The sequence below is a fragment of the Rhinatrema bivittatum genome, chromosome 3 (genome assembly GCF_901001135.1).
Source record: "Rhinatrema bivittatum chromosome 3, aRhiBiv1.1, whole genome shotgun sequence".
NCBI lineage: Eukaryota > Metazoa > Chordata > Amphibia > Gymnophiona > Rhinatrematidae > Rhinatrema > Rhinatrema bivittatum.
The window spans coordinates 393,467,793-393,481,935 of record NC_042617.1 but is presented as its reverse complement, the minus strand read 5'-3'; the positions used below and the strand labels follow the sequence as shown (position 1 = coordinate 393,481,935).

At 40.9% G+C, this 14,143-nt stretch overlaps 1 protein-coding gene across 5 annotated transcripts in view; it reads left to right on the top strand.

Moving 5' to 3' along the window:
* Nucleotides 1-14,143, top strand: part of COL19A1 (collagen type XIX alpha 1 chain) — a 1,176,857-nt gene that overhangs the window by 949,607 nt on the left and 213,107 nt on the right. For all 5 annotated transcript variants that reach the window (XM_029595659.1, XM_029595658.1, XM_029595657.1 and 2 more), the window contains 2 exons: nucleotides 3,729-3,773; nucleotides 12,442-12,504. In XM_029595659.1, coding sequence (XP_029451519.1) covers nucleotides 3,729-3,773; nucleotides 12,442-12,504 — 108 coding nt within the window. The remainder of the gene's footprint in view (nucleotides 1-3,728; nucleotides 3,774-12,441; nucleotides 12,505-14,143) is intronic.

The window sequence follows — 14,143 nt, the reverse complement described above, 5'->3', positions numbered from 1 at the left end:
GACATGAAGGAGGGGCTTCGGTTTTTTTAAAGTATGAAGTTTAAAAAAAACGTCCTTTAATAACATATTGATAAAATTCTTCATATTTACTTCACTATCCAGAAGTACTCCTAGGTCTCTTACTTTGTTTACAATGGTATATTTGGGCTTTAAAGTTTCGATTTCTAATTTAGCATTGTCATTCAATTTATTACAAATCAGTAGGCTCTCTGTTTTTGATTGATTTAGGGAGAGATTCATGTGAGATAAAAGACATTGAATGGACACAAGATAGATTTCCCATAATTTTAGAGTGTTTTCAATAATGTCATTAATAGGAATTAAGATTTGAACATCATCTGCATAAATATAGTACGTGATTCCTAAGGCAGCTAACAACCTATACAATGGCAACATATAAATGTTGAAGAGTGTGGTGGATAAGGAAGAGCCCTGGGGCACTCCATGGACAAGTTCAATTTGGTCAGATTCACAAACTCCAATTTTGACTTTAAATGATCATTTTTTTAAGTAAGATTCAAACCAATGAAGGGGCATGTTTGATAATCCTATTTCAAGAAGCCTGTCTATTAAAATCTCGTGATTTATCATATCAGAAGCTGAAGAAATATCCAATATAAATAAAATGTAGGATTGGCCATTGTCTAGTCCTCTTAGAATAGTATCAATAAGGGAGACATGAAGAACAGGAAGTACCATGAAGTACAGGAAGTACCAGCAGGAGCGAAGACGAGAAGTCCTGGAAAGGAACTAACTCCTTGCGAAGGCAACTAAGGACTGGAAGCTGGGCTCTTATATAGGGCTGAAGATCAGGAGACGCCCTGGGAGGAGTCCAGGTGGGGCCAGAAGGCTGGCCCTTTAAATCAGTGAAGGAGGTGCGGCCCGCGCCCTAGGAGACAGGAAGCAGGAAGTATGCAGAACCATAACCAGCAGCCATGCTGCAGGAGCAGTGCAGGGAAAAGCCAGGCCTCTGCACAGACCCTGAAGTCAGCAGTGGCTCCTGCTGATGCTGGAGGCACCGAGGACGGCTCCAGCCGCCAGGAAAGCCCAGGGACTGCGGCCTCCAGGCTGAGAGGCTGAAGAGGGCATTGGTGGCACTCCCTGCCGCAAGAAGGTCCCGATAGGCGTGGCTCCATGCCGCACTGAAGAATAAAGCCCACGGCTCCTGCTGCGAAGGTCAGCGGCTCCTGCGCTATGGAGGTAAGTGCAGAATCATAACAGTATTGGGTATTGTTTTCAGAATTTTTGTTGGAATAGCATCTAGGAGTTGGGCTGCAGGATTCACTTTGTTAACTTGTGTCTTAATTTCAGATGCTGATACATTTTCAAAGTTGGTCCAAGATAATTCAGGAATAATGGGCAGCGTAATCTGTTGTGTTTTGTTATAAGAGAAGTTGTTAACTAATGTAGTAATTTTATTTCGAAAAAAATGAGCAAAATCATTGCATTTATGTTGTAGTTTATCTTGGTGGAAAGAAGGTGGATTAGTTTTAGTAAGCTCTGCTATATAAGCAAAGAGAACTTTTGGATTGAATTGATAATCATGAATTTTTTTGGAATAAAAGTCACATTTAGTGGGATTGATGGAGGATCTATATCTGCTCAGTGCCATTCTATAATTGCCAAGAGTAGTAGTATTAGGTTTTTTCACCATTTCTTCTCCAGGCGCCTTAAATTGAGTTTAAGGTTTTTTAGGCTTGGTGTATACTAGGGTGCATTAAGCTTATTCCATTGGAAGATATAGTTTTTTATAACAGGACATATAGAACTGGCCACATTAGTTGTTAGGGAGATCCAAGTTGATAGTACAGCGTCGATATCTGCGGTATCTAGATGCTCGAGAGTAGCAGGCATTAATTCAACAAGGTCATCCAATTTACAAGCTTTCCTAAATTCAATAGTTGCTTTCGATATTAATGGAAAATGTTTAGGGGAATTTAATGAAAGACGTGTCTGAATCAGACTATGGTCAGACCAAGGAGCAGGGATGCAGTTTACTGGATTGAGCTCCTCAAGGAGGGAATTAGCAAAAATCTGGTCTAGAATATGTCCTGTGTGTGGAAAAATTTACAATTTGTCTAAATCCAATGGCATGCATAGTGGCCAAAAAAGTTTCACAACTTGGGGTAAGTGGTATGGCATCTACATGTAAATTGAAATCTCCCAGCCTGCTGGGATATTCATGTCAATATACTCTAATAAAAATTCAGTTAGAGGAGAAATATTGTGTTCCATTAGTCCAGGAGGAGCATAGATCAGACAAATCTGAAGGTTCTTTGATTTAAATAATCCAATCTCATGCTATGGTATTTGATGGCAAACAATTAGAGACAAATTCAATTTTTTATGAGCAGCAAGTAGTAACCCACCCCCTCTCTTGTTTTTCCTAGGTATAGAAAAAATATCATAAAGAGATTTAGGAAATTGATTAATAAGAATACTATCCATGCTTTTAAACCATGTTTCAGTAATATAACAAATATCAGGATAGTTATCAGCAAGATGATCAATTAAAATAGGAACCTTTTTTACCAATGACTGAGCATTGATAAGAGTTAAAGAAAGAATAGTTAAGGCTACCAAACGGGGATTAGCAGTTATAGGAATCAGCAAGAGAGTCCGTGAAACATTTCTCGAGTTCCATTGTGGTTTCTTAGTTTTCTTTCTATATTGGCTAATGATGGTGTCGATTTGATTAATCTCCATTCTGTTATTCTACTCACAGTCTCTTTATCTTGGTCCAGGGGGAAGGGAAACACTTACCATCCAGGGCTTGAATTAATGAGGTTCCCAAACGGGCAGGGATATCCTTGTTGGGACAGAAAACCCCCTTCTAGCTGGCCAAAAATCTACTATACAGTCTCTGCACAGTATTCCCAGTTATCACTCTTACCAAGGGTGAAGACTCCAAGTGGGGTCAGATGTAACTCAGATTTGATTTTACTCATATTTCTCCTTCATCCTGCTCAATCTCATTCACAATATTCGAAACCCAAGTTGGAAAGGGATCCCCTGGAACACACAACTCCCAATGTTCCTTCTCAGGGTAGGAAGCAAGGGCAGCAAAACTCTTCCTCCCAGATCTTCTAACCAAAATGTCTCTTTATTCCAAAACTGATCTTAACACCGGAGTTGTTCCTTGCTTCAGGTCACCACCTCTGAAGGGCAGATGTTCTCTGTCCCTGGGCACCCCAAACATGATGTTCCCCAGGCCCTGTGCTCAGTGCTCAGGAGAGGCCCAAGTGTCTGACAAAGATCACATTACAAAATTCAAAACATCCCCCAAAATATCCCAAAAACAACCCAGTCGGCCAGTTAGTGGACTGAAAGTGATGTTCCCTCGATCTTTCCCAGGAACTGCAGGCAGGTAGTATGTGAATCCAAAGATAGACCCAAAAGCTCCTACACTTCCTCCTAACTCCAACTTAAGCTTCACTGCCCCCAGAGCTCACTGTTACAAGCTGCTTTTATTAATTAACAGGAAGCCATTCATCCCAGCATCCTCACAGGGAGGGGCTGTATTTGAATGGTATTTACTCTAATCTCTAATTTATACTACTCTATCCTTAAATAATGAAATTCACTAAGGGCTTACTGATAATGTACTGTAGGGTCCATTAGACCATTAGACTTAAAATAATGAATATAGATTTCCTCCTTCAGATCAATTAAAATATTACCAATTTGATTAATTTTGGTTTTAAGGTTATCCTCTTAATCTTCCACAGGGAAAGCCTGGAGCTCCTGGTCCTGCAGGAATGCTGGGAGAACCGGTAAGCTTATGTGCTGTTTCTGAAGTATTGAAAACAAATCACAATATATAAGAGTCCACAGTTAGGTATACTATAGTATAATATTGATGCGATACCATTTAAACTAATTGTGATGGCTGTTAACTCAATGTTTTATGTGTATTAAATATGGTACTATCATATATTTGGATACTCAGTTATTACCAATCATCCAACAAGTCTCAAAAGTTCAAGTTTTTTCTTGCATTTTATACAAATAAAATAAGGTATACAACCCAAATTAGTCACTACTCGGCTTTAAAACATGTCAATCCAACATGTTTCCATGTTTCAATAGCTTTGTGCTTCAGGGGTCTCAATCTTAATGAATCTCACTTCGGCGTACCAAACAAAACTCACTGTTGCTTTATCTGGGTCTATTATCATGTCTGTAATTGTACTGTTGATTGTATTTATTTATTTTTATTATGGATTCATCAACATTTAGTTAATATGACATAGAGCACAATTTTACCAACATAATTTTGACTGCTATCATAATTTGTACAGAAACAGAAAATATCATTTTAAAAGACTAGGAAAGAGTAAATTAAGACCTTTTATAGATCACAGAGGTAACATGAGACAGGCAGTTTTCATGTCCATTTTCTCCCCTTCACTTCCTCCATGATAAAGTTTCATGACACTGGGCTGTTTTATGGATCCAATTAGAAATATCAAGTCACACAGGTTGCATTAAGTTACTGAAAACTTCAAATCAAGAAACCATTTGACTAAATGCAGGCTTGATCTTTGTACAGTACTTTTTAAGTATTATGTATACTGCAGGACTTCCCTCATTGTATGGAATATTCCTAACCTTTTTCTAGCTGTGCAGCTCCCACTTAGATGGGTGTTAGTGTAGCTAATAAAAGTTGGTTAATATCTGCAGAATCCTCGTAATGTTTTACTGTATGATTAACCAAAAGAGAATGTGCGAAATAGAGTGTGACCTGTTTCACTTCTTATTAATTAATAAATTACAAACTTCAAATTACTTAAAAAAATGTTAATAATAACAAAGGTATAATATGCAACATGTAGTACATTCCCCTGACACGGCCATGTTTCGCCGGAGGGGCTGCATTGGGAGGGATCCAACCCAATAATTTAAAAGACAGGACAGAATAGTTAAAGTGGCGGACCATCAAAATCAATAGACATGGATCGTCAGAAGTAAGAAGGTAGCCTTATCTCAAGGGTCTTAATAATGAAGAGAGCTGTGTGAAAATGAGCAGAACGCCGAGAATCAGAGGAGCCCCAGGGGTCAACCAGTGCGGTGTGGTACAATCAAACAATTTGGGTTTTTTTGTAAAACACACCCTTAAGCTCAAAGAAGGGGGAGCCCCATCAGACACAGATGAGAACCTTAAGCTATGAAAGGAACATCGTGAAAAGCATGCACCAGCTGGGCTAAGGCAGAAAGAATAATGACATCAAAAGTCCAAGGCACCAGGAAGGGCAAAGCGATACCAGGCGCGATATGAAGGGCCCAAGGCGTGATGCAGCAAGTGTGAAAAGCAATGGATGGCCAGGGGAAATAAAAGCTGGCAAGTACTGTAGAGGAAGGGGATTTGAAAAGAACCAAAAAGACAGCCTGAGCAGAGGAGGAAGCACTCTAAGATACCAAGCCTGGCTTGGAGCAATAGCATCAGCAGTGGTGCTGGTGATTAGAAACAGAAATAATAGGAGTAGAGCAACGCAGCAAGAAGAATGGCTGAAAAACCCATCAACATGTCCTAGAGGGCTGAGGTATGTACATAATACTCTGTACTTAGGGCCAGGGACACAAGAACACTTAGGCTCAGTAAAAGGTATAAAGTAAATTTTATTTGGCATTATAAGTGTTCTTGGGAGATGCTGGATATTGGGTGCCCTTTGTCTTACAAACTGACCAGCATCTCCTTGGATACAGGAAGTGACCCTTCTTTTATAGTAAAACATACAATATTGTCGAAACTTCTAGAATTACGTGACTGCCCAAAGACTCATTTACAGAGTCACATCATGCTGTTGACATGACAACCTATCCCTGAACTGCCCTGACCAGTCTTCCCAGATGTAGCCCATTTGCCCTCACTCTCCAGATAATCCTTTTGTTCTGTTAATTATCTTGTCCAGTGAGATTTCAACAGAATAGTGCCTGAAGCTCCCGCCGTTGGTTTCTCCTTTGTGACCCATTGAATAGGCTCACCTTTTTTGGTGCCAGCTTGTCTATCTGCTCAGAGACATTCTGCAAGTCATGCTCAGAAAGTCACTCAGAGTTCATTCAGCTCTGACAGGCCACAGAACAGCAGAGGCGTCTGGGTATTTTCCTTCTCCATGTTGGTTTGCTGTTCAGGCATACTCCTCAGGTAAGAGGAAGAATGGCATCAAAAGCCAATGTACCAGAAAAGGTAAAGTGGTAGCAGGAGTGGCATGAAAGGCCTGAGGAGTAGTGCGGCAAGCATGCAACGAAACGGATGGCTAGGGCGTGACCAAAGTCGGCAAGTATTGTAGGGAAAGGGGATTTGGAAAGAAACTCAAAAACAGCAAGAGCAGAGGAGGAAGCACCCTAAGGTACTAGGGACGGATTTAGGATGTAGCCACTCTTGGACCCTTTTGGTGCTTTCACACACACATACATACCCGCACATACCCCCACACACCCCTGTAAGGACTGCTTACAGGGTAGTGGAGAACTGTTATCTGCTGAATAAGATTAGGCAGAGCTGGAAGGCATCAAATCTTAGCCAGCCTAATGCCCCTAAGTGTTTGCCACCCTAGGCACAGTCATAATGGATGTCTATTAAATAATCAAGGGCTGTAAAGTACTATGATTGACTTGAATAATTGGTGCTGTCAATTTAAAAAGAGAAACAGTAGGAACAGAGTAGTGCAGCAAGAAGAGAAATAAAAAAAACCCCCAAGATGCACCTCAAGGGCTGAGGCAGAACAAAGAATGGCATTGAAAGCCCAAGGGACCAAGAAAGACAAAGAGGTCCTAGGAATGGCATGAAGGTCTTGAGGAGTGGTGCAGCAAGCAAGCAAAGCAATGGGTGACCAGGGAAATATCAAGAGTTGGCAAGTACCATAGGGGAACTGGATTTGGAAAGAACCTTGAAGACAGCTGGTACAGAGGTACCAAGAATGGCATTCCCTTTGAGGACCCTCCAGAGAACTTTGTGGCATGGTGTAGGGAGCCCCAATGCAAGCTGTCTTTAACATGGCGAGACCAATTTACCCAGCAGCTATCTCGTGCCTGAGCACAGATGCAGGATCAGCCTCTTCCCACTCCAGCAACTAGGGCTAGGAGAGGGTCAGTACCCCAGCACAAGCATTTTTTTCCAACTTTCATGACTACTTTGTCTTCAGAGCAAGAGACTACCCTACTCCCCAAACCAGTGGAGGTCAGGGAAACCCCTCTTTTCATTTTCAGCTGAGCCAAGGCCCTCTTTTCCCCTAGAGAGCAGAGGATGGGCCCCCTTCCTGTACTTGTCTGTCACTGAGTATGAACCCTTTGGCTGTGTATACTAGCCCCATTCCCTGCAGGTTAAGCCCTTGAGTTACAGGATCTGGCAGAGCTTAGGCAAGAGTCTCGTAAGGAGCAGTAAGATGATGCCACATAGCTAGCCAAGTCAGGGCAGTGGTGAGCAAATAGCATAGAAGTCTAGGCACAGATCAGGACATACAGAGATCAGGCAGCATCAAGGTCCAGGCAGAGATCAGGGCAAACAGAGATCATGCAGTGTCAAGGTCCAGGCAGAGGTCAGGGAAGGCGGAGATCCAAAAGCATAGTCAGGGTCCAAGGCCAGGATCAAAACTGGAAGTCTGGCAGAGAAGGACAGACAAAACAAGGGCAGAGGCTCGAAAAGAGCAAGACATGATGAGAATGAATAAGGCAAGACAGGACAAGGCAAGACAGGACAAAGATAAAGAGAGGAAACAACTGGGAAAGGCAAGGCAACAATAAGACAAGACAAAGAGATAGCAAAGTAGCAAGATACATTGCAAGGCTGCAAAAGAACCTGTTGCTGAGGCATCAGCTTGTATTTAAATCAGTTGGGATTTAAATATCCAGCCGCATGATGTTATCAGTGAGCACCAACAAGAGGTTTTCCTGCCGCAGAGCCTTTAACTGGTGGAACACCTTATGCCTAGGGGAGCCTGAAGGAGGAGCAGCATGGTGTCCAGTGCTTCCTCCAAGGAGTGTGTGCAAATTTGTTTTGTGTGAGCAACAATTTTTTTTAAATCAACAATTTTTGAGCGATAGTATTAGCGTTGCATTTCTGTATATAGCACAAAGATAAATTTATGTGAGTGTCTATGTAAAACCTGTAAACAATGCTCCAAAATGTATGAGCAATCACTCATGCACTCAACTTAGAGGAAACAGTGGTGGTGGCATCCCAGCCACATCAGCAGTATGTCCTGGCCTTGAAGTTTGGAGGTGCATGTGGCTGGTCACGGGCCATCCTGCCACTGGCCATACATTACAATGTCATCTTGCAGCAGTGTGGGATTCTTGTCCCAGTCAGAGGGATGGCTATCTAATTGATCCTACCAGAAGCATATCCTTCTGCCAAAAAAGTAAGGATCGAGCCATGCATGTGTTAAATACACACAGTCGGTACAGTGAAACTGCAAATGGTTCATTAAATTAGTTATGGTTCATTTTGTTACATGGATAACTGTTGTAATTATAGAGCTAATACATGTGGACAAACGCCGACTCTCAAGACATAGCACAGGAAATCACAAACATCAAAACAGCGCCAAAACCCCCAACGCATACAGTGCAGGTAATCATAAACAGCACAAATACATTACGGGAAATCATAAACAGCACAACAGTATCTAAACCCCCAAGGCATAGAGTGCTAGTAATTGTAAACAGCACCAAGTAATATACATAGTAACATAGTAATGATGGCAGTAAAAGACCAAATGGTCCATCCAGTCTGCCCAGTATGCTTCCAACGATAGTATCTGCCTTGCTATATAGGTTATACCTATGTTTCTCTTAAGAACACTAACTGCCTCTATGTGCCCTTATACCCAAGCCTTAAGATAAGGGTAGTAATATTTATAATCAAAACCAAGGAACTTTCAAACCCCTAAAAAATTACTGCTAGCAACATTTTTACTGGGGAGGAGCCTTCTTGAAAATTCAGACAAAGCTGCTTCATGTGTTTTGTTTTCGGATTAGTCTATAGAAGCAGACAGGCTTTTTCCCTTATGTACATATCAGTACCCCAGACCATAAAAGTCTGGGCCCACATTTATTGTCATCTGAATCCAATTCCCCTTTTTCCTATCCACTGTCGAAGTGAAGAGCGATGTTGCAAGGCAAGTAGGCAAAGTGGCAGCAAGACTCCCATGGTAGTATATCTAGTTGGAATGTGCACTCATTGAAAACAAAATAGGAAATGCCAATGACATTTCCTATTTCATCTCATTTTGTTTTCAAAACAGAACAAAAGAAAAAACAATTCAAATTTTGTTGGTTTTCTTCATTTCATTTTAAAAAAAAATTCCATTCCCCCACAGGCGCATGGCCTAACCCACAGCCTGTCCTGTAGGACCGTAGCCTAACTTCCAGCTTGCCCTGCCAACTTGAAGACTCATCCAGAACTGTCTCTTACCCTTTCATTCCTCCTTCCCAAAATGATGCCTGGCCAGGAACCATCCCAGTCCCCATTACCTATCCCATTGGGGTCATCTGCAAAGTAAAAGAGGCAGGAGGAATGGCCATTCAACCATTGCCCCATTTATGTAGCTTTCATAATGGCGCTTGTTGGCCCTGAGACTGTCGCCATAGTAACTTTAAAATGGCACCGTTCTCAGGGTTAGCTGGCACCATTTTCTTGTACAGCCATCTGTTTGTATGGCCATATAAAAAAAATAGTGCTGGCTAGTCTCAGGGGCAACTGGCAACATCATGAAGACTATACAAATGGAGCAGCAGGTGAGTAGGCATCCCTCCTGTCCCTTTTATTTTGCAGATAACCCTACGGGGAGGGGTACTTCTGTGTATTTGTGAACCTGTATGTCACACATCTGCTCTCATATGCACCCACACACACATACCATGTGCGTATGTGTGGGAGAAAGAGTGTTTGTAAAAACCTGTGTACAAGCATGTGTCTGTGTATATGTGACTACAAGTTCACACATACACACACACATGCACACAGGCTCTCATGCTCTCTTACACATGCACACTTATACATGTTTATTCTCTCACATATTCCTTCTTACACACGCACATACACTCACTCACATTCCTTCTTTCTCACATGCACAGGCTTTCTCTCCCTCATACACAAAAACACACACACAGAGGTTTTCTCTCCCTCACACACATGCATACACACAAATACACATTACATATGTATGTGTGTGAGAGCTTATGTGTGTGTACATGCATGTGAGATCCTATATTTTACACACAGGCTCTCATACACACAAACAGGCACACAGGCTCTCTTTTTATCACACACACACAAATACTCTCACACAAGTTCTCACACATAAACACACAGATTTTCACACATATACGAATACTCTCTCAATGCCTCTATCTCTCTTCAGGCCACAGTGGAATGAGGTCCACTATGGCCGCATCATCCTCTCTTCAGGCCGTAGCAGGATGGGGTCTGACATGGCCCTGCTGACCTTCTCTCAGAAGCAATAACCATAGAGGAGGGCAATGCTGGGTTTGGGTATTTGTTGCCCTTGCACTGTTTATACCAGCCTTGGATTGCTCTCTCACCTTTTCCCTCTACTCCAAATCAAGAGGAAGAGGAACAAGTGTAGTGGCACATGCTTCCAAATTTATACCAGACCTTTTTTTTTGAGCTGCCTTCATCTCCTGCCATGTTGCAACTAAAAAAGGTCTGGTATAAATTTAAGGGAACTGTGTTTTTTTATCTGCTCCTATGCTGGGCTAGCTCTGCAACAATTCCTCTACTCCTGCAAAACTGCCATCTTCTCCTTTCCCTTTTCTTCTCAGTAACATTATGGAATTCAAAGTAAAACTGCCTACTGGGGGTTTGGATATCAGAAAGGAATTTATTTATTGTTACTACACTCCCATTTACAGTATTACTATGCCATGTACACACATATATATTCAGGATATGTGTGCTGTGCTGTGTGTACTCAGTGCTGTCTGACTCCTTTTCCACACAGAAAAAAACTGTTAGTTAAACAGAACCAAAAAGACTGGCAGCCTGGTAAGACTCTTATGTCTGTCAGTTTGCTATCCTCACTGCTGTCCTATCTCAGACAAGACAGAGACAGAAACATCACTAGCATTGCTACAGTCCTCTTAGTCCTACCCTGATCCTTCCCCAGTGAGGAAAACAGGCAGCAGTGCCACTGCCTTTGTCTTTCTGGCACAGTGAGTGAGACCACTGCAATAGAAAAGATCAGAAACAGTTCTTTGCCAGTGCCAATTCATCTTTTACTAGTTATTTTTAAACTTGCATGTCCTTCCCTCACAACTGCTAGAGAGGAAATACAGAGTTGCTTAACACATGCTCAAAGTGGGAGTAGGTCAGCATTACTTGATCCAGATAGCAGCAATAGGCTAGTTAAAAAGATGCTGCACCATGGACTACCTGGGTAACATCAAGCTAGGTTGAGAGAACATTGCACAAATCTCATCGTTGGGTGAGTTTCCTCACTCTGAAGGTCATCAAATTTTCACAAGAGAGCACTGTTCTGTTCATACGTCTGACTTTGATTGTCAAAGTGGCCCCTAACCCCCTACACTAATACCTAAACCTCACTTCGAGTTACTAGGTGGGCCTCCCATAGAGATATAAATACTTATCTAGCGTGAGGGCATTATAGCTAATCTCTCTCTCTCTCTCTCACTCTCTCTCTCTCACTCTCTCTCTCTCTCGTTTGTTAAACATGGTCCCCCCAGTGGTTTTATGTAGGAAATACATCAATTCTGTCACTTATTGCAAAAAGGTTCTTGCAATTAGTGTTTTGCATAGATATTAGCACAAATTGAAATAAACTGCCTATTACCATAAAACACATCCCTTTTCCTATCGCATGTGATATTTAGTGCATTTTGATAAATCCAGGCTTAAGCTGGCTAACCAAAAGCTGGGAGCTAGAGCCACCTAGCGGAGACCGTATGGGGTCTGTACATATACATATATTAGTAATCCCTACAAGAATTCTCTAGAGGATTTTCTCTCCTTTCCCCCCTATCTGCCTCAAAACAGCAAGGAATATAAGAGGGCTATCCCATCAAGTTAAGGTAACCACATTTTTCCATTCATTACTAAAAGAGTGATGATCATGTCTATATCAGAACTATACTGAATAAGTTCTAGAGTTAAAAGAGATCAATGGGCATGAGAACATAATTGGAGACTAGAGCAAGATCATCCAGGGTACTATGCTGATATTTAGTGCAGGAAGTAAGTTGTTTCATTATGTTGCTTAAATAGCTATAAAAAAAAATCCCAGGTTTTCCATATTCCTCTGTATTATCACATAACAAGATACATAAGGTAATTGGAAGAGATTAGACTCAATGAAATTCTGGTCATTTTTTCAATCCAAGACTGTTGTTATGTAACAAATTTTGCAATATATGATTATACAAGATTTATATATTTTTTTATTATTATTATTATTATTTTAGGGTGAGAGAGGACCTGTAGGAGATATAGGATTTCCTGGCCCAGAAGGACATCCAGGACCACCAGTAAGTATTTACAAATTAAACAAATCAGAAGCATCCTTCCTTCCTTTATTTAACCCTACCCCATTATTAGGATTTTACAACACTTAATACTGGGGAGATGCATTTGAACCCTCAAGAATGATAGTTTTGCAAGGGAATAAACAGGACTAGCAATCCAATCAGAAGTACTTCTTTTGAAGTATCATCTAAATATCTGCTGATGGTGTGTCTGAACACTCTGGAGAAAATATTGCCTTGGCAATATATCAGAATAGCCATTGTTGTATTGATAGCTAATGTCAATTCTTAGAGTCATTTTTCAAGGTATGCTGATGAGCTCTGGGTGACCATTTGATGCACCCAGGGCTAAAGGTCTCACAAATAAGACCTTCTAAACCAAGTTCTGAAGAATCACATCATTCGACCCTGAAATGAGTGGGGGCTGCAGATACACTCCCTACAGAAAACAATGAGATCAAATTGCCTGGGGCTAATTTGAACCTCTTAGTGTTTCATCCACACAGACCAAACCATTTATTGTAATGACCTGTCCTTTGGAGGTTTTGTAAAGTGGCAGGTTTGTGACAATATTTTAAAAGGGCAACATTTTAGAACTAGGGCCAAAAATGTTATTAAGGTTCTCTTGCTGAAGGGGTGCAAGGGTTAAATTATCTAAATTACACCATAAATATATAACTAGATAGATAGGTATAGATGCAGATACACATGCTTGTCTTCTTTGCAGTATGACCTTTATGCCGGTAAGTAGAGATAAAAGTTACATTATGAGTTAATGATAGCTAGAATTAGAACTCAGGAGTGCTGATTTCATTTCCATACTTTATCCACTAGACTGTACTGCCTTTTGTCTGCCTCTTTTTAATTATACTGTCTACTATTAAAGTCAGTGCTTTAAATGTTGTACAGACATATCATTATAGCATTGGGAAGTGCAGTTTTAAATGTGATTGAATGTTATAGAGCAGTGAAGAAGTCTGAGTGTTCTCATAAATTACAACTATTAGCTGGGGAGTAACACTGAAACAATAATTTTACTATGGAGTGCCCATATAATTAATGAGATTATTGTTCTGTGAGACCAAGTTTTCATCAACAGGCAAAACGATCTGTTCCTATATTATGATCTAAAAATATTCCAGCCATATTTTTGTAAAGAATTTAGTGTGAAATGTAAGCAAAACATGGTTGTGGTCAATATTCAAAGCCACTCAGCCAGATAACTCACAAGTTGTCCAGCTAAATGGAAAGTTTTGAATATCTTCAGTATTTGATTTGGCTACCAGTTAGCTGAATAAGTAACAGGCATTTTGTGGGTATTTTGGGGAGGGGATGAGTTAGTCGAATAACTTATCTCATTAACTCTAATATTTGGATCTAGCCAAATAAATTAATACTTCTCCAGACGTGGTTGAGAGAAGGTCTAAGGTTATCCAGGAACACGTTCCTGGATAATTTTAGCCTTAACCGGCTATATTCAAAAGAATAAAGCCAGTTAAGAATATAACTGGTTAAGTGGCTTAAGCTGTTATAAGAAAATAAAAAGAAACTTGTGCCCCTAGTGGCCCGATCACTGTCCCCCTACCTAAGCTCTATATCATGCGCTCTACCAGATCAAGCCTTCAGCCCCCCTCCCCCCCAA